This window comes from Thalassophryne amazonica, chromosome 11, assembly GCF_902500255.1.
Source record: "Thalassophryne amazonica chromosome 11, fThaAma1.1, whole genome shotgun sequence".
NCBI lineage: Eukaryota > Metazoa > Chordata > Actinopteri > Batrachoidiformes > Batrachoididae > Thalassophryne > Thalassophryne amazonica.
Window position 1 is genome coordinate 58,149,390 of NC_047113.1, and position 20,429 is coordinate 58,169,818.

The 20,429-nt window shown below is 37.6% G+C and overlaps 1 protein-coding gene across 2 annotated transcripts in view; it reads right to left on the reverse strand.

The window, feature by feature from the left end:
- Window positions 1-20,429, reverse strand: part of diaph2 (diaphanous-related formin 2) — a 1,163,737-nt gene that overhangs the window by 1,100,769 nt on the left and 42,539 nt on the right. For both annotated transcript variants that reach the window (XM_034181862.1, XM_034181863.1), the window contains exon 3: window positions 2,895-2,927. In XM_034181862.1, the coding sequence (XP_034037753.1) occupies window positions 2,895-2,927 (33 nt within the window). The remainder of the gene's footprint in view (window positions 1-2,894; window positions 2,928-20,429) is intronic.

A 20,429-nucleotide genomic window follows, 5' to 3' on the forward strand; every position in this document is an offset into this window, starting at 1 on the left:
ACCTATACTTTATGGACAGCCCTCGTATTTATGGATTGCGAAAAAAGCATACAAGCAGAAAACACAATGGAAAACAATAATGTTGATTATGCTGGAGATGTGCTGTTTAATACAGTGGACATCTGACCATCCACACAAAATTTTTGAAAACGCATACACTCACATTGAACATTTCATTAGGTACACCTTGAGAACTGCCTTAATTCTACATAGCAGAGATTAAACAATGTGCTGGAAACATTCCTCAGAGATTTTGGCCCATATTGTCATGACAGCATCAGCTGCCATGACATTACACAACCAGAAGCCTGAATTATTGCTACAAGAATCGGATGGATCCATGGTTTTATGTTGTTTACACTAAATTCTGACCATCTGAATGTTGTAGCACAAATAAAGGTTCAAAAGATAAAGCAATGTTTTTCTACTCGTTCATTGTGAGGCTGGCACACTGTCCCCTGAGTTTACTCTTCTTACTAGGTAGGAATGGCACCTAGTGTGGGTTTTGTGAGCTTCAAGGTCTGACATTTTGTGCATTCAGAGATGCTCTTCAGCATACCCTCACCGAAACTAGTGGTTATTTGAGTTACTGGTGCCTTTCTATCAGATTTGGTTACCATCAGTAGGAGTATGGCCTTTCTTCAATCCACCATCAACAAAAGCATTTTCACCTGGAGAACCATCAGTCACTGAATGTTTCTTCTTTTTTGCCCCATTCTCTGTTGACCCCAAACAAGGTTGTGTTTGAAAATTCCAATACATTTGAGTTTCTGAAATTCTTAAGCCAGCTGGTTTCACAATTTCAAACTGGTCCATCCCCAATTCTTTAAAATTTCCTTCTACCTGTTGCCCCCAGGTAAAACAAAGGCATCCTCTTGGCCTTTGCCAGCTACGAGGGACTTTTTATCCCCCCCCCCCGGCTGTGTGTTTCTATGTGATCATTATAAAATGTGTGTTTTATTAATGAAATAAAAAAAATAAATAAATATTTGACATGACTGAAGGACAAAAAATGTGCACATAGGCTGTTTTTATTAATCTTGCTATGTTGTGCTGTATTTATGTATTTGTGGTACACCGTACCGTGTCCTTGGTAGTGTTAATGTGCATCCGGGGACTGTAGGCGGTCCTGCGGTGGCAAGATTGGTACTTCAGCTGCCATAAAACACTTTACAAAGCTAGACTCAGAAAAACTCCTACTTCTGCATTCTGTGAGAGTATATCTGCTGCTGCCTTCCATCGAATTGAAGCATGCATTGTGAAGGGGAGGGGAAAGCCCTTTGGATACTCATCTCTGGAAAAAGACAAAACCACAGGCCAAACTGGAACCAAAGGTCTTTTATTTGGAGGGTGGCCACTGGTGTGGTGCCAAGGGTTTGTCCAGGGCACACTGGGCCTACGACCACACCCGAGGTGGCTCATGCAAGAGGGCACCTGGAAGATCCTTTTTCTTAGCAAAGCTTCCATAGTCAAAGTCACTTAAACATTTTGATGCTTGTTTTGAATTTCAGCAGATCCTACTGACTGTGTCGATTGTCCTAAATGTTTCTGGTCTGGCTGACTAAATAGCTGCTTAAAAAAGCAATTGAACAGGTGCGCCCAATGAAGTGGCCAGTGAGTGTACATACAAGATTTGTAGGTAATGTTAATTGGATTTCTTTATGAGATATTCAGCACCTATGGAGAAAAAAAACCTAGGACATGGAAAACCACCCTCTTCTCAGCACAGGGTTAAACAAATTAAAAATTGTGTCATATTTTCTCTGTAATATAAGGCACTTTTGAGTGAGAGATGCACTCAAATTATGTTGCCAACCGAGTAGGAGTTAGATGCAACGGAAATGTGAAACCAATCTGCGTGTTTATCTAATTATACTCGTAGATAATTTAACTGTCAAATAAATTCAAATTAATTTCAAAATATATTACATGAAGAATTTAAAAGCAAAAATAAGACCTACACAAAAGAACAAGTTGACACAATATACTAAATCCAATTTGATAAGACTTCACTTACCATCATAACCAACACATCAGTGAGTTTGTAAACAGGTTACAGAATTGAAATAAAAGGAACTCACTTGAGACTCAATGTTTTCATCAGCTGACACTATTCTGATGAATTTGGTACATTTTGGTTAGACAGCATGTTAGAAATTTTTTCTAATAAACAAAAAACAGATCACATCACAAGAAGATACCAACCAGTAAAGATTGATTATAAGAGGTAGAAAATGTGCTTAAACAGCATGCAACCAGTAAAAATTACTCTAATTAAGTCAATAACAGACAGGGCATGCTTGATGAATGAACGCAGAGGATTGAAAGGGCATGACAAACAGGTGATGACATCAAAAACAATGTTACTACTGTTTGTTTTGCTGAAATATTCTGGATGGACCAACATACCAAGACAAATCAGAGGTCATTACTTGTAACTGATTGACAAGGCATGTAATAATGTAATACTGCCAAAGAGCTCTTTGTGAAGGCTATTAAAAAAGCCAGAGGCTGAACCATCTCATCATAAGTGTTCCTGGTAATTGCACACTAAATATCTTTTTACAATCTAGATGCTATGGGCTACGTTGTATTCATAATCGAAAATTTCCACAAATATTGGTGATGCCCAGTAATAACACAAGGAAATACAGTCTCTAATGTTTATGTATGATTAAAAAGTACTACCAGGAAACATGAAGCACATTGGTGTCATTGACTGGACAAATGCACAGCAATAACACTAACTCACAAGGATACTTGTTTCCCTCATTTGGGTGTGGCATAATTGATCCATCAGTATATTTCACCTTAAAGTCCCATGCAGCCATGACAACATATGAGATGAGGATTAAAAACATACAATCACACCAAAATAAAACCAGCTGCCTTACCATATCATCAGCCAATGTTTTAATGTGTATATTCTGTTGGAGGGAGGGCACAGTGTAAAAAATAAGATTTCCATAGTCTAAACAATTCATGAAAAGTGGCTTTATAAAAGGTTAACCTGCATTTTTGAGTAGAATATATCAGTATTGCTTTTAACTTGTTCAATGGTCCAGTTCATGGCAAAACAGGATACCAAGCTAACATTTTTATTTTTAGCTTCTAAATGGACAAGAAACGTACAGAGTAGATAAACGACAAATTTTAAGTTAATCAATCAATCAATCAATCAATCAATTTTTTTTATATAGCGCCAAATCACAACAAACAGTTGCCCCAAGGCGCTTTATATTGTAGGCAAGGCCATACATAAGTATGTACAACCCCAACGGTCAAAACGACCCCCTGTGAGCAAGCACTTGGCTACAGTGGGAAGGAAAAACTCCCTTTTAACAGGAAGAAACCTCCAGCAGAACCAGGCTCAGGGAGGGGCAGTCTTCTGCTGGAGCGTTCAACATTTCTGTTTTTTACTGAATAACAACAGGACAAAAATCATATTACTCTTAAAATGTTGAGTAAACACAATGAATATCTTAGTCACTTCTACATGTTCTATTCCATTTCATTCAGAAGTTATAACTGATGTTTGTAATTTATTGATTTAAGAGATGTCGTGGAATACCTCTTATGAAGAACAAACTAACAACACATGACCAACACAGAAATGAACATTAGACCAAAAGACAAATTCAACCAAAATAAGAATTAGAGACAAATATTCAACTACTATGAAATTTGTGCCTACTTAGAGATACATTTCTAAGTATGTTTTTCCAATTAAAATTTTATATTCGAGCTTGGTATCCATTTTTCCAAGATTAAGGAGAATGTATTCCATCCAAAAAGAATGGTTACCAACTTCTACTAAAAGATGCCGCTTCCTGAAAAAAATGGTGGTAAGTGGTCAAGTCTACCAACAGAAAATGATAGTGCTGCAAAAGTACATAGTACTGCATGCATCAAGCTCAACACACAGTGGGTTTCTGGTCAATACAGTCACATTTGTGTTAAAATCAGCTGAGATCCCACCACAATTGCATTTATGAATTTTGGAGGGGGAAAAAAGGCAAAGGATAGGGTTTTGAAGGAATCTGTACAAATTCTCTAACTGTCATTATTATTATTTTGTTAATAGGATCATCCTGGAAACTGTACATGGCTGTAAATTATGAAATCAATTCATTAGTCAGTTCATGTAAATGTTAACTGATTTCTCATTTAATATCAGATATTTTTTAAGAAGTAAAATTAAAATTTCACAAATTCCAAAATTGATGTTACAAAAAAACCTCTCCAAACACAAAACTATTCAAATTACAGTAATATGTAACTGAGAAAAACCAACACTGCAGTTAATATTTACTTACAAAAATAACACTTAATTTTATTTTTGTTTGTTGATCAACAAATCAATGAATAATTTCTATACAGAACATAAACTGATGTCCGTAAGTGTAACATTATTAAGTAATCCCAAATAATAAACTGTGTAAAGATGCACATTTGAAGTAAACATGCTCAAAAGATATACCAAATACAGGAATCTGTCATATCATAAAACACTTATGGTCCACAAAACAGGCACCCATGGAACAAGCACATCAGTCAAAGATACCAGCTGAATAATGCAGGTGTGTCACGTGTTACTAAAGATTACACTAGAAAATAACTTGAAACATAAATGACATTTGCATAATTGAACAAAGCAGACAGTAGCTCTGCAATTGTGAGCTATACAGATCATCTCTTGTTGTGACAGTGGCGCAGTCATTTGACTTACTTATCAAAGAAATTCCCTGTAACAGTGCAACCAACTCTTCTTCCCAATGAGTCACCAATTCTTGTTTAACACTGAAGACACTTACAAATTGACTCAAGCTGCTCACATACTATTATATATACATACAGTGCCTTCCAAAAGTATTGGAACACTTGATATTTCACACATTTTAATTTATTAATGCCATTTCATGTACAAAAAAAAAATCAAAACAAACAAAAAATAAAAATTCTAAAAATCTCTTCCTTAAACTGAAAGCAAATCTCTACAACTTGATAATATAACTAAGGCAAAGCCTTGGACCGAACATCCAGGTAGGTTGATGTAAATATATTGTGTTGATTGTATGTGATACGCCATAGTTAAAAATTGCTTGGGTGTATGAAGGTCTTGACATGAAGGTACTTTAAATAGACTAACATGATTTGTTAATGATAAACTATTGTAGGCTTTAATGGTACACATATGGGTTTATTAAAGGTATTCACGAAAATATCAGTGCTAAGTAGAATATCAAGAAAAGAAACTTCTGTATTCTCAAGACTGATAGGTTTATTGAATGATCAATGTAATTTACAACAGCAGTAAATAATATGTTTATGGGTGATTCTTAGACTACAGGCACTTATGATGTCCTTTGATCATATTGTATGAAAAACAGAAAAAAGGGGAAATTTCACACTTTTATAGTTATCTTTACAATGAAAGTGTGTTAAGAAATTTGTTCTAGTAGTCTATGATGACTTTTTCACCATTTTTCAGCATCATTATATGCAAATATTGCCGTTTTGTGCTTGTCCCACACCCAGACTTTTGATCTTCAATGATAAAAATGAATGGTAAAGAAACGTTTTTTCTAATGTTTTAAAATATCTCTGAATAAAATATCAGTAAAATAATCAAAACAAGATTTGGGGTATTCAATGTCATACAACTGTTGTGATTTTTTTAAACAAAATGTAGTTGTCCCACACTACTGCCATAATTTCCACCACAACATTGTAATGTCCCTTTAAACAGTTTGTATGAAAGATTGTTTGGGTAGTTTCTATGGAGATAAACAGTGACATCAAAGCACATGTATATAGCGCCAAATCACAACAAACAGTTGCCCCAAGGCGCTTTATATTGTAAGGCAATGGTGTGGTGGCCAATGGTGCCCGTAGTTAAAGAATCACCCTTATGTTGCCAACATTAATGAGTGAAGCTGCTCACCATCTCACCATGTCATTTATGTCTTTCAGACTTTTTTTCAGTAAAATGGCTCTGGGGAGCATTAGTATGCCTAAAACCCATCAGCTTCTGCCCCCCAACCAGGGCCATCTTGATTCCACCCACCACACATGCCTGGGAGCTCCTGACCATCTCACCATGTCATTTAGTTCCTTCAGTAAAATGGTTCTGGGAGGCATTAGCATGGCTAAAACCCTTCAACCCCAACCAGGGCCCCCTGCCATTTTAAGCATACAAAGCACACATACAGTAAAGTTTAAATAGCACATGAAAACAAAACAACACCACTAGGCATCAAAAGCCAACTTAATTTTTTTGTGTGTGTGCTTAAATTTAACTAGTTTGGGCACTACCAGTGGTGGGCACAGATAATCAAAAAATGAACTTCAATAACAGATAATCAGATAACTGAAAAGTTATCTTCGATAAAGATAAAACAATAAACCACCCAAAAATGTATCGGAAGTTACAGATAACCGATAACAGATCATTTCCAATATTGTCTCTGGTACATTTACAACTACTAATAAAACCAATTTAAGTTTTAATGCCACAATAGCTTTGACTACAACCCCTGGCAATAATTATGGAATCACCAGCCTCGGAGGATGTTCATTCAGTTTTTAATTTTGTAGAAAAAAAAGCAGATCACAGACATGACACAAAACTAAAGTTATTTCAAATGGCATCTTTCTGGCTTTAAGAAACACTATAAGAAATCAAGATAAAAAAAATTGTGGCAGTCAGTAACGGTTACTTTTTTAGACCAAGCAGAGGGAAAAAAAATATGGACTCACTCAATTCTGAGAAATAAATTATGGAATCACCCTGTAAATTTTCATCCCCAAAACTAACACCTGCATCAAATCAGATCTGCTTGTTAGTCTGCATCTAAAAAGGAGTGATCACACCTTGGAGAGCTGTTGCACCAAGTTGACTGGCAAGAATCATGGCTCCAACACGAGAGATGTCAATTGAAACAAAGAAGAGGATTAGCAAACTCTTAAAAGAGGGTAAATCATCACACAATGTTGCAAAAGATGTTGGTTGTTCACAGTCAGCTGTGTCTACACTCTGGACCAAATACAAACAACCGAACTGTAAGAAACCACCCAAAAGAAATGGGATTTACATACAGAAAAGCTAAACAAAAGCCATCATTAACACCTAAACAGAAAAAAACCAAGGTTACAATGGGCTAAGGAAAAGCAATTGTGGACTGTGGATGACTGGATGAAAGTCATATTCAGTGATGAATCTCGAATCTGCATTGGGCAAGGTGATGATGCTGGAACTTTTGTTTGGTGCCGTTCCAATGAGATTTATAAAGATGACTGCCTGAAGAGAACATGTAAATTTCCACAGTCATTGATGATATGGGGCTGCATGTCAGGTAAAGGCACTGGGGAGATGACTGTCATTACATCATCAATAAATGCACAAGTTTACGTTGATATTTTGGACACTTTTCTTATCCCATCAATTGAAAGGATGTTTGGGGATGATGAAATCATTTTTCAAGATGATAATGCATCTTGCCATAGACCAAAAACTGTGAAAACATTCCTTGCAAAAAGACACATAGGGTCAATGTCATGGCTTGCAAATAGTCCGGATCTTAATCCAATTGAAAATCTTTGGTGGAAGTTGAAGAAAATGGTCCATGACAAGGCTCCAACCTGCAAAGCTGATCTGGCAACAACAATCAGAGAAAGTTGGAGCCAGATTGATGAAGAGTACTGTTTGTCACTCATTAAGTCCATGCCTCAGAGACTGCAAGCTGTTATAAAAGCCAGAGGTGGTGCAACAAAATACTAGTGATGTGTTGGAGCGTTCTTTTGTTTTTCATGATTCCATAATTTTTTCCTCAGAATTGAGTGATTCCATAATTTTTTCCCTCTGCTTGGTCTAAAAAAGTAACCGTTGCTGACTGCCACAATGTTTTTTCCTGATTTCTTATAGTGTTTCTTAAAGCCAGAAAGTTGCCATTTGAAATGACTTTAGTTTTGTGTCATGTCTGTGATCTGCTTTTTTTCTACAAAATTAAACAACTGAATGAACATCCTCCGAGGCCGGTGATTCCATAATTTTTGCCAGGGGTTGTAATATTAAAAGTAACACAGACCCAAATAATGAGACCACACTTTTTCTTTGAACATTCTGCCCCTGCTGGAAGCTCTTGTTTACTACAGAGCTCCCAGCACAGAGACACTCTGAGAGCAACCATAAAGCCAGCTCTCTATCAATCTCAATGCTCCGGTCAGGCGGAGGTCTTGAAAAATAAAGTCATAAATAAATAAAGTGGTTTTGATTTATAAATAACATTAATACCGATAGAATAACTCCATTAATGTCAATTCTGTCATTTGTACAAAGTTAAAATATAGCATATATCTTTTAATGTTGAATAGTGCACTAATTCTGGGGTTTTGTAACAAATACAGGCAAAGGATTCTGGGTAAAAGTGCCTCTGCTAAACACTGATTGGTTCAGTCATTCATTATGTAAACCAACACGTTAATGTGACATCTGTCGTGTGTTGGTGTTTACAGATAAATGTCCTTTTGTAAAATATTCCATTTTTTATTTGCAAAAACAGGCATTTTTACGGAGCCCTGGATGTGTCATCGCAAAATGTTTTGCATGTGGAGAGAATGTGCGCACGTTTTATGATGTTGTAAAACGTGCTTTACACTGTGCGAGATGATTTTTCATGCAGGAATTTTTTGGACCAAGTTTCAGGTTAATCGCGCGTCCTGCATTGTGTAGTGTACATGGAGTAACAAGCTGCGTTTAACATCTCAGGACCACCTCCTGATCACCGATCGTATGGTATAATGAAAATCAAACCTGTTTGATATTATTGTGGTCGGCCGTCGTGAGGGTATCCTGCTGCTGAAGAGCTACAAGCATCTAACCGCTCGCACTGTGCCTGTGCAAACACCGCAGAGCTGTCACGTAATGTTATTTTATTTTTTTATTTTTTTTGCTGTTTTGTTTTTAAACTTCATTTGTAAAAAAAAAAAAAAAAAAGCCATTTGCAAAGCCAAAAAGTTGATTTGGTGCCCAGACGCTTAGTACTTAGGGCGAATACTGCCATGAACACTACTGGCCAGTAGATGGCAGTAGAGGCCTTGAAAACAAAATTCCAGATAATCCCTGTCTGCTACATTTAAAATGCGTGGAATTTAACAAACACAAATACAATAACAACATCTATAAACCCAGAGAATATATTCACGATAGTTTTAGACACTAGAGTTTAATGCTGTTGTCCATGGAGCCTAAACAGAGTGTCTGAAATGCAATTGTCCTGTCGTGATTGTACTGAGATTACATCATCCTACCCATAATGCACTGCTGGAAACAGCATGTGCTCACAAAACCTTAAAAATTAGCATATTACTTTAAAACTAAAACATATATCTGATATTTTCACTTTATAAAACTTCAGACATGACAGTAATTTTAAATAACTTGTCCAAAATTAGTTTGGTTAAAATTTGAACCATAAGTTAAAAATGTATGCCTCTGGATGACTTAGGTGATATTGCCAGCATATCAGTATGGTGTTAAAGGAAATGATTTTTTTTTTATTGCTTTTCATAGAAACAGCTCTCTTCTGTTAGCAGAGAGTATAACTGTCCATCTGTTATAAAACTTTTAACAGGTAGGTGCTGAACTTTTTTTAAATTTTAAAAATGCTTATCGCTGTTCAGCTTTGTTTACTTTGTTTATCGGTCTAAAAGTTATCGGACAGAAATTAATCGGAAGATAATTGTTCCGATAATGGTTTTTAAAGTTATTTAAAAAGATAATCCGATAATGAAAACATTATCTTCGATAATTATCTGTTATCGGATTATCAGAAGTGTGCCCACCACTGGGCACTACCCACTATTTACTTTGAAATCTGAGACATGTTTTCAGTCTATTGACATAGTCACACATCCAGTCTATGACATCTTAGCAATGTGCTTAGCAACTGCAGTGACTCATCTCACGCAGAAGCAAACCAGAAGTGGCGTCCTGTGGCCGAATCTTTTTTTTTTTTTTTGGTTGCCTTGACCAAGTCAATTGTTCTCCAACATTATTTTAGATCACATCATGTGACCTTCAGTTCTAGGGGTTCTTAAGGTGGAAGAGGCAAACCCTGATCTGACGAGGAAGCAAACCGGAAGTGACTTTCCATGACCAAATCTTTTTTCTTTTTTTTTGCCGTAACCGAATCAATTGTTCTCCAATGCTATTTTAGATCACATCATGTGATGTTCGGTTCTAGAGGTCCTTATGAGGTGAACACTGATCTGATGAGGAAACAAACTGTAAGTGACATTCCGCGATCTGACGCAGAAGCAAACCAGAAGTGATGTCATAGTGACCAGGACCTCATGGCGGATGAAACAGATGGCAGATGACCAGATCATGTGACCACTTTGAATGGTCACATGATGTGCCATGGTCATGACCCCTAGAACCACCCATGGCTCTAGGGGTTATCATGGCAGATAGCCCAGTTCGATTTAATTTTTTTTTGTCATCACCTGAACATCTCAGGCCTCACTCGATGTTCAGTATAAATTACTTAAAGGTGTATAAGGCAAGATAACGGGTTGCATAAGTAATGGAACGCTTTGGTATAACACCTGTAAATAATCAGTTTTATTGCCAGTTTTCTTCAGACAAGTCAGGGGATGGATACATGAACATTTCTAAGTCACTGAACATGTCTTGGACTTTATTCACATAAATTATAAAGAAATACATGCAGTATTGCACTCTATGGTAAATCTGTATGGAATATATAGTTCTCAAAAACTGGGTGAAGGAGAAGAGTGAGGAAAGCCACCAAGACACCCAGACAACCCAGAAGAAGTTCTATGCTTCTCTGGCTGTGATTGGAGAAATTGTGCACAGTGCATGCTTTTCATTTAATATGCCCAGTTATACAGGTTCATGATGAAGTGGCTTAGTGGAGGATTTTCTTAAAAAGAAGACCTGAAAGTTCAGCTACAATTTGCCAAAGGGTACATCAGAGATGCAAGCCTAGATTTCATGTTTTGGTGAAAGAAAATCTTCCTCTATACCAATGGCATAAACAAATTAAAATGGATGAAATACAGTGTTCCAATACTTTTGGAGGGCACTGTATACAGATAAATAAAAGATGAAAAATTCTATTCTGCATCAAGACACAATAACAGGCAGCCAAAGACTTTTTGGCTGTGTGAGGGACAATCATTTAAAATACACCTCCAATGGCAAGCATGAGCAACAATGCCATATGCTGTAGCACTAGGCTGTGAAGTACTAATGAGTAACGGAGGGAGCTGTGTGGTGGTGATGGCAATAAAGACTGCCTCCAGACGTGATTTTCTCAGCTACCCTAATCACGCAAACTACTAATGCAGGGGCAAGCAAGCAGATTGGCTCTAACCTGCACCTCCCTTTGCATGTCTTCCTCAGATGTCGCTCAGAGCAACACAAAGCAGACACGCAAATGGCCTTATCTGTCACTAGGTTTCTCTCTCTCCCTGTTTTCCTGCAGCAGCTTATCAATAGTTAAGAGAAAAAGCTATGAACGATGCAAATCCAACGTCAATTCTCCATGTGTAGTTGAAGCACAGTGTCCAAGCTGCAATGTGAAGTCAGTATACTATAAAGTATGTAACACTTACTTTAAAAAATAATAAAAATCAGACAGATATCTAAAAAATAAATAAATAAATAAATCCCACCGTCAATCGTGTCTTTAAAAAAATTCTTCAACGTCAAAAAAACGAAGGATTACACCAGGGCAACTTTGCCCACTCAGAGTTCATGTATCATTAAGCCCAGCATTCTTAAGTAGTATAAAGCTGCATGAAACAATAGCTAATTTTCAAATGGAATACTTAAACATTTTCTAATCAATTTAACAACAATCAAACCACTGTTTGGTTAATTGCCTAGACTTGAGGGCCTTTCCATGCCCATTATCTTGGCAACATCGCAGCAACGCAATTTAACATCCAACAATTAAGGTTGCATGTCCTCTGGGCTTCACTCGCTTATTAAAGTAAACTTTTTCATCATAATAAATGTTTATTACCAAACACATATTCCTCTAAATAACCTAATCAAATTAGCTCTGGGTCCCATCTTAATCAAATATGATTATGACTCCATGCAGATCGTTAAAAATGAAAACACACAGCAATATCCCACAACTTGAGAGCCAATTCGGGGACACAAAATTATGCTAGTATGCAAACAACAGCTTTAAAAATTAATGTTACAATCTACAATTAATGGCACTATTATATTAACTGTTAAAAGCTAATACACTTCCAGTGAGATTTGTTGTATTACATCACTCAAGCAGGTGGTACATGAAACAAATTTTTAACCAGAATGGACAAGGAGCCAAGTTTGTTTCACGTAGATTACCATTTCACAGCTTTTAAATAGCAACAACTGTTATTCCCAACTAATTTAACTCTAACATCTGTATGATGTCATTTAACTCAGTCAGTAAAACAATCACTATAAAGATCAGTAACCATGTTCCCTGAAAAGCCTCTGTAAAATTACTTTCTAAAGAAATTAGGTTTTACTTTAATTAGTTCTAATAATAACAAAGGATTAACAAGAGCCAAGTGTTATTGGTACAGAGGACTGAATGTAATGTGCAGTTAACAATTTTGGCATTTTCAAGACACTAACTTGAGTCCCAGCTGAGCTTTAGGCTCACCAGTTTTAACAATATACATGTATGCTATCCAAGTACATTTGTGGTCAGTAATTCTGAGTTCGAATAAGGGTTGCACAACATGCATTTCATGAAAATCAAGTCGAAGTTGACTACTGGTCCATAACGTCCTAAATAAAACCAAAGGAGAAGGGAACGTTTTACAATCTGTATCTACGAAAAAAAAAAAAAAAAAAAAAATCAATACATATCTTCAACAGAAACAAGCACAAACAGGTCACACATAAGTGTGGGAAAAAACACAGACTGAAATGACATGACAAAAGAAAAATTATATTCACACAAAACCTGACATGTCACTTGCATTACGTGTACGTTTCCACAAGGAAACACAAAACTATATTTACTGCATGGAGGTTTAATAAAAGTGATGACAAGGTTTGATCAAGCAACACAGGGCACTGTTTTTATCCAAACACCCATCTATACATTAAGCTATCATCTATACTCTGAAGAAAGTCTTGATAATCAAATGGTGCAGAGGCTTTTTGACGTTCTGTAGTGCACCCCCACCAACTCTCCACACTGTGGCATGTCAGCTGCATGTCAAAAAAAAGATGACTGATTGAATTTACTACCACTGTCAGGTTATGGACTTGAACCGCAACAAAACAACACAGCTGCTGAAGTTGACGCTTAAGTTTAAAATCAAACGTCAAGGAACAGAGACAAGTTTCTCCACAGAAGAACCTTAAGTAATTACTTTCCTTTTCAAAATACTATCCTCCCATGAGAAATAACTTGCCAACAGTATGACCAGTGTTTGGACTCTGGGCTTCTTGGAGTTTTCTGGTATAGGCTCAGCATTTTCACAATGCCAAAGTGACATTTTTTTATGTTAACAGATACACCCATGGTGGCAACATGCAGAAAACCAGACCTTAAATGGCAGAGGGTCATGGGAGGCTGGAGTCTCTATGACTGACAGGTGTGGTTCACCCTGGATAGATTTTTAGCCAAACAGCTGTACAGAATCTGGTTTGACACTGTACTGGAAACAAGAGCTCTTACACACATTCATGTTTGAAACCACAAATTATCCAAAAACATGCACTGTTTGCAATACAATGCCACGCAATAAATAAAAGAAAATGTGATATCATCAATCCCAGCTGACCACAAATGCAAAGAAAAGGCTACTATCCACAGCTTCAGGCAGTGGATTAAAAGCGAACCTGTGGGGTAGCAAGTGAAACTGACTTATTTACTGCAATAATACTGTATGGCCACAGTTTTTCATTATTACTGATATACTTCTTTAGGTACCATAATATCATAAACCAATGACAAGCAGCTATTCATCTAAAAAGAGTGCCACAGTGCTCCCTAGTGGGAAAAAAAGGCTCTTGGAGTCCAGAGTACTGACAAAATATACAACAGAAAGTACAAATTTAAAACATAGGATTTAACATTGATCTAACCACCCTGTGTCTGATAAAGGGCGTATCACTAGTAAATACAATTTTAAATGAGCTATTACAAATAAATAAAGAATTCTGAAAATATTGATGTATTTTATTTTTGGTGCCATATGCCCAGAGAAATCAAATCATAAACATGGGGAAATTAGCATGATTTCAGATGCTGCTGATAAACGCTCAGAAACCTCAAGCTGTTAGGAATATGAACTTTGGTGACCTCATCTCAAGCCACGCCACTGAAAAGAATATGAGTTGTACAGATTTTCTAAAGACAATATTTTGGGGAGGAAAGTGACAGAGCAGTGGGACAGAGCAGAAGTGAAGCCAACCACTGGGTGAGAATGGTCTTCAAAAATCAGATCTAGCAAGGGGAGGTGATGGTCTAGTGGTTAAAGTATTGGGCTTGAGACCTCGGTTCAAATCCCGACCTGACCGGAAAATCACTAAAGACCCTTACGCAAGGTCCTTAATCCCCTAGTTGCTTCCAGTGTGTAGTGGGCGCCTTGCATGGCAGCAGCCTCACATCGGGGTGAATGTGAGGCACTGATGTGTAAAGCAGTTTGAGCGTCTGATGCAGATGGAAAAGCACTATATAAATGCAGTCCATTTACCATTTAAAGCAAGTTGCTTCTCCCGACAGCATGGAATCGGCCATGTTTGTGGTTTGTGCCACAGCGATGCATCGTGCTAGGCTAAGGTAAGATGCTACATACGGGATGCCAACGAGTCTCACTGACAAACCTGCTTCTGTGATCATGAGTTGGACAGTCATACAATGAGTGATTGCTGTTAAAAAGAGAACCATAACATGGATCAGCTTCCAGACGTTTTGTGTTTTTGGCTAAGCTGAGCTAAACTGATGGCTACTAGGGATGTGAATCGTACAACAACTCACGATTCAATTCGATTCGGATTCTTGGGATGACGATTCGATTCAGAATCGATTTTCGATTCAAAGAGCTCTGAGAAATAGTTATGTTACTTAAAAAATGTTTATGTTTAAGAAAATGCAGCGTTACAAGGTTAATCAAGCGATTCTAGATGTAAATTTACTTATCTGCTTTGCTCGTTCGGAGTTGGCTGGCAGTTAAGTGAAGCGCCGGTCAGTCGTCGGCAGATACCGCTGCTCCCTTCTTTTAGCTCCGGGTGATGGCGTAGCATGTGGGCTTGCGGATTTGAAGTGTTTCCAAAGTACTTGACTTTCATTTTGCAGATTTTGCACACTGCATAAGTCATGTCAAGCTCCTTCTTACGCAGCAAATAATAAAATCCAAAATGCGCCCAAACATTTGCCTTCAGCAAAGGCGGTGCTGGCTGAATTAGCTCTTCGACCGCCATGCTAAGCTACAGCCACTGAACTCTGCAGCTCATGAGTGTTTGAAGCACGCCCCCCTCGCGGGGACACTGTAGTACAGAAGCCGTTGCCTGACAAACAGTACACGTAGCGAGTAAGCAAGAACATGTTTTAAAAAATGCTGAGGTTACATCACTTTTGTGGCTAAGAATAGCTCTGAATCTGTGTGCATTTTTCAGACATTGTATGGCTAATCTTATTTTTAATCAGCTACATTAGGGCTCACACAAGTTAAAGAGTTAGAAGTAATGATTCATAGTCTGGTATGAAAGCTTTTTGAAAGATAGCGTTAACTGGAGTGTGATTTGCCCTTTAAGTGTCCAAAACCTTTTTCTTTTGAAAAAGAAAAAAAAAAAAATCAAAGGATCTGAGATCACTTTAACGTATCAGATTACTTGTGACATGCTATAACAGAGACTCATGTCCACTCCTCATTGTGCATCAAAATTACATACTTTGTCTTGCATATGATAATAATCTACAGTTTTGCCAATACTCCACTCCATCTTTGGAGTGTGGTATAACTGAATTAGGCTTCTTCATGAAAATCAATATATGGAAACTAATCCAGTTACAAACTCTTTGCAAACTCTGAGAGGTAGCGCACAACACAGGCTACCCTGCAACAAAGTGTTCAACAATTTGTAAAAATGTAATTTATCCTTTTTGACAGATCTTTCAAGTTACCATGAGATGTGGAGGTAGAACAGTTTTCTGCCTGGGTAGTTGACATCCAGAACCCAAGGTGGTAGTGGTGTCATGGATGCAGCAAAGCGCAGTAAAAGCACATGCTGCTACCAGTCCATCTCGTCAACCATTCGGAAGATTCAGATGGCTTTCGGTGGCTTTTCAGTCATGTGACTATCCGAGAAATTGTGGACAAGCTGGACATGTTACAACATGTCCTGTGAGGCTTTATCACGGAGGCGCTGTTGCTGCGCCATCAGCTTTGTGCCGATGAATTTCGCCGCCACTCTTTTCATGGCAATATCTTCTTTCACAGTGGAATGTGCCGAAAAAGTGCTGATGTCCACCTTTTCCGCAGTTTCTCGGATAATCACACGACGGTCCCACATCACCACAGCACTCATTTTGTAAATGATCCGGTCGTTTCAGCGTGTTGATGCCGATCGGAGCGCGGCGCGCCCTCCACCGTTGTGCGGACGTCTTTAAACCAGTTGTACCGCTCCTTAATCTGTGTGATGCCCAGAGGATCGTCACCGAAAGCCATCTGAATAATCCGAATGGTTCCACCTGGCTATTGCCCAGTTTGTGGCAAAATGTGATGCAGTCGTGCTACTCCAGTCGTTCCGCCATTTTCCTTGAAATGAAAATCCGCCAAGTGCACTGCACGTCCTCACACAAGGCTGCTTACAAGCAAATGACGCAACTGACAGGCATGAAAAAAATCACGCATGCGCACGAAGGTTCAAGGTTGGCTCATGCAAGCACACGTGATTCAAATCCATCAGGTTTTTGAAAAAAATAAAAAGGTTGGATACTTTTCTAACAGACCTCATATACTGCAGATAAATCCATAAAAAAATAGAGGCTGGAATAAAATTAACCAAAACTTTCCTTTGTTATTTTATCCTCCCAGACAGTTTCACTGATCAAATCAAACTGCTTTTCCAGACAATAATATCCTATGTGCAAAGAAGCCTTTGCTCAGGTCACTTCATGGATTGTGTCATTGATAGCAGAGGCGATCATAAATGACATTTTACAACCTTATGTCCAGCAGACTGTAAAGTGATGGTAAAACATTTCCACTGATTTAAAATAAATAACAGCATTTACAATCAAATTGCTAAACAGGAAGACTGGCACGCCATCGCCTCGCAGACGAAAATCTGCTGGCTTAAAATTTATATAAAATAACTGCACACAGATAAAACATTAAACAAAAGATTAACTGCATATAAACACCTTATACAATGAGCTCATAATGCAAAACCATATTAAAAACAAAGGTCTTTTTTAAAGCTACGTGTGACATCAGGAGATGAGCAGAATGGTTTAGGGCCTTTGTAGGCACATTGGTAAAATAAACCCCCAATTTGCAATTCAACCCAATTATAGACAAACAACTGTGTCTTTTAGTTTATAAATATGGTTACTTGTTAAAACTTGTGCAGTTTTGTCTAGTTATTATTTTGATCATAATTTTATAAAACAGGTCCTTTTAATTAGCATTTTAGTGTTTTGCACTTTTGAAAATTTATGCCAAAAGGTTTTACTGACCTATAGAATAGAAAGTTCCCAGCGAAAACATTTTTCCAATATCATTAACTAAATAGAACACAACTTTTAAGAATCAAATTGGACATCATTTAACACAGACTGCCTGGATCAATTTTGAAATCAGGAGCTCAGACACAACATTCAGCCAAAATATGAACACAATATCTACCTCCGCCAAGGAGGTTATGTTTTCAGTCGCGTCCATTTGTTTGTTGGTTGGTTGGTTGGTTTGTTAGCAGGATTACTCAAAAAAATCCTCAAGGGATTTCAATGAAATTTTTACCAGGGGTGTATCTTGGCCTAACTTAGAAGTCATTAAATTTTGGTAATGATCCGGAACACGATCCGGATTTTTTTAAGGATCATTGCAGGATAGGTCCAATTTCAACATTTTTGCATCTAACTTCAAGAAAACAGGTCACAAAGGCTGAACAAAATTACGACAATAATTTAGCATTTGTTTCTCCTCATTGAATAAACTTGCTATTAGAAAATAAATAAAAAAAACTTGTGTAGCTCATGCAGTTTCTCTTTATAAATACATTCGCTGAAGATCTAAGGGTTTTACCCTCTGGGGCCGACGCCGTCGTATATGACGGCTGAGACCAAGCTTTACTAAATTATAAATAACTTTTTAATGATATGAGATAGAAACATACTTTTTTTTTTTTGCTGAAAAGTTAACTCCGCAGACTTTCAAGCCACCATCCACCATCTTTGTACTCCTCATAGAAGCTGTGTGATGAAGTGAGCAATGTGAGTGTCCAATCGGAATTGGTTCACCATCACGCTGTTTTCCAAAATCCAATCGTGGGGCAGATTTACCTCACGTGACACACCAAAGATTGTTTTTAGGAGTGATGTGTTACTAGTTGGCCCGTTTGAATAGGCCCCTGGCTGCTCCAATGCACACTGCGCCATTATGCACAGCGAAAGTGAAAGTGAAAGTGAGCAGACGGAGAGTCTCTCATACAATCTCACGTGCTCAAACAGTGTGAGTATCAGGATTGCTCGACTAGTTTTCCTGTGAATGTTACTGGATAAGCCTGCGGCAAGCTCTCTCGCTCCGGCATAAAGCACTGTTTACCATATCAATAGAGCAAGGGAGGAGGGGCCGCTCCTCAAACTGAATGAGCCTCGAAGTGTGAATGTTGCTTTCAGAGCAGGAGAGAACAAACACACAGTCAACTTCATAGTAGAAGTTTGTGATGTGACCTTTGTGTAATAGCAGACAGAAATTGCATTTGTGTTTATTGTTTGTTGTACAGTCTTTCACACAAGAGCCCAAATTACCTTTATAAAGTGTCAAAACAGTTGTTTATTATAGTCTGCTGTGCCTTTTGAATAAATGTGTGTGGCAAATTATTTTCCACTTTACTTTTTCCTTTCTTATTTCTGATTGTAAACCTGTATTACACTTATAAAACACAACTATAGCATATATATTTTGAAAGTACAGGTTGTCCTGAAATAAAGAGACATAAAACTTGATTGTGGCATGTAGGGAGAGCTGTTAACAGCAATAATAAAACATTTATGCCAGGCAAGTGAACTGTCCAATAAAATGCCTTCGGACCCCAGAGGTTTAACCACTGAATCTGAAACATGACGGTAGATGCATGAAACGACGTGGAATAAGTCTCTTTGCCAAAGGGTATTCCATGTGATGTCAGTGACCCTATGGTCTTGGCGGAGGTTTGCGCTCTCCGAGTGCTTCTAGTTCATAATACTATAATTATAGCCTGACCTATATTTTGGTTGGCAGATAATATTATCTGATATGAGCCTTTCACAAACATATCAGTATCATTGTTATTTTTTGCAGAACTGAATACTTTTATTTTAGCAAATACACAAAGCAAAAAAATACAGTTTGTTGGAAATGGTGTCAATACATAGTGTCTCCAGCAGAGGGAGTGCCAGCAACATTGTGTTCAATATTGTCAAGCATGGCTGGGAACCCCATCATCCTCCAGTCGCATTGTATACAAGACAGGCAAAGTGTCCAGCTGCTGTTCATTTTCAATCAGAGAGGGCATTTTACAGCAACAACATATAGGAGGTCGCAATGACACCAGCTAGGTGGGGCCAAAATAAATGACAACTCTATTTTATGCAAATGTTGAGCAGTGTAACACAATGAATGCCAATCCAAGTCAAGGCAGCATGATGTACATTGGTTAGTTATTGGTTAAATTTATATTTATTTATAACGTTCATGTTTAAGCTGTAAAACATCAAGTCTCAGTTATCTTTGTCATAACTGCTTGATAACAAAATCTAGGAATCCGCTGCCATTTTTTTATATATACATCGGCAGACATATCAGTACCACAAATTGTTGACTTGGTCAGGCATTAATGATAATTGCTGTGAAGTCCTTCATCAGTAGTGTTGTGACTGTAGCCAGTGTTGCAAGCATACACACACAGCATGTTAAACACAAAAAGAAGAGGAAGCAGAGCCTATTATCCATATACAAAAACAATCTGTCACACTCACATGCTGTAATAGCACACTTGTCCTCTGTCCAAACTAGATAAAGAAGCAGAGGATGCCATTTTGTTCACCTAAACAAATAAATTAATCCACGACAGAAGCCATGCTGAATCACTCCTTAACTTTAAGAGGGTGCAACATGTTCCATAACAAATAACACCAAAAATATCTCAGGACAAGTGAGATTAAATGGAAAAA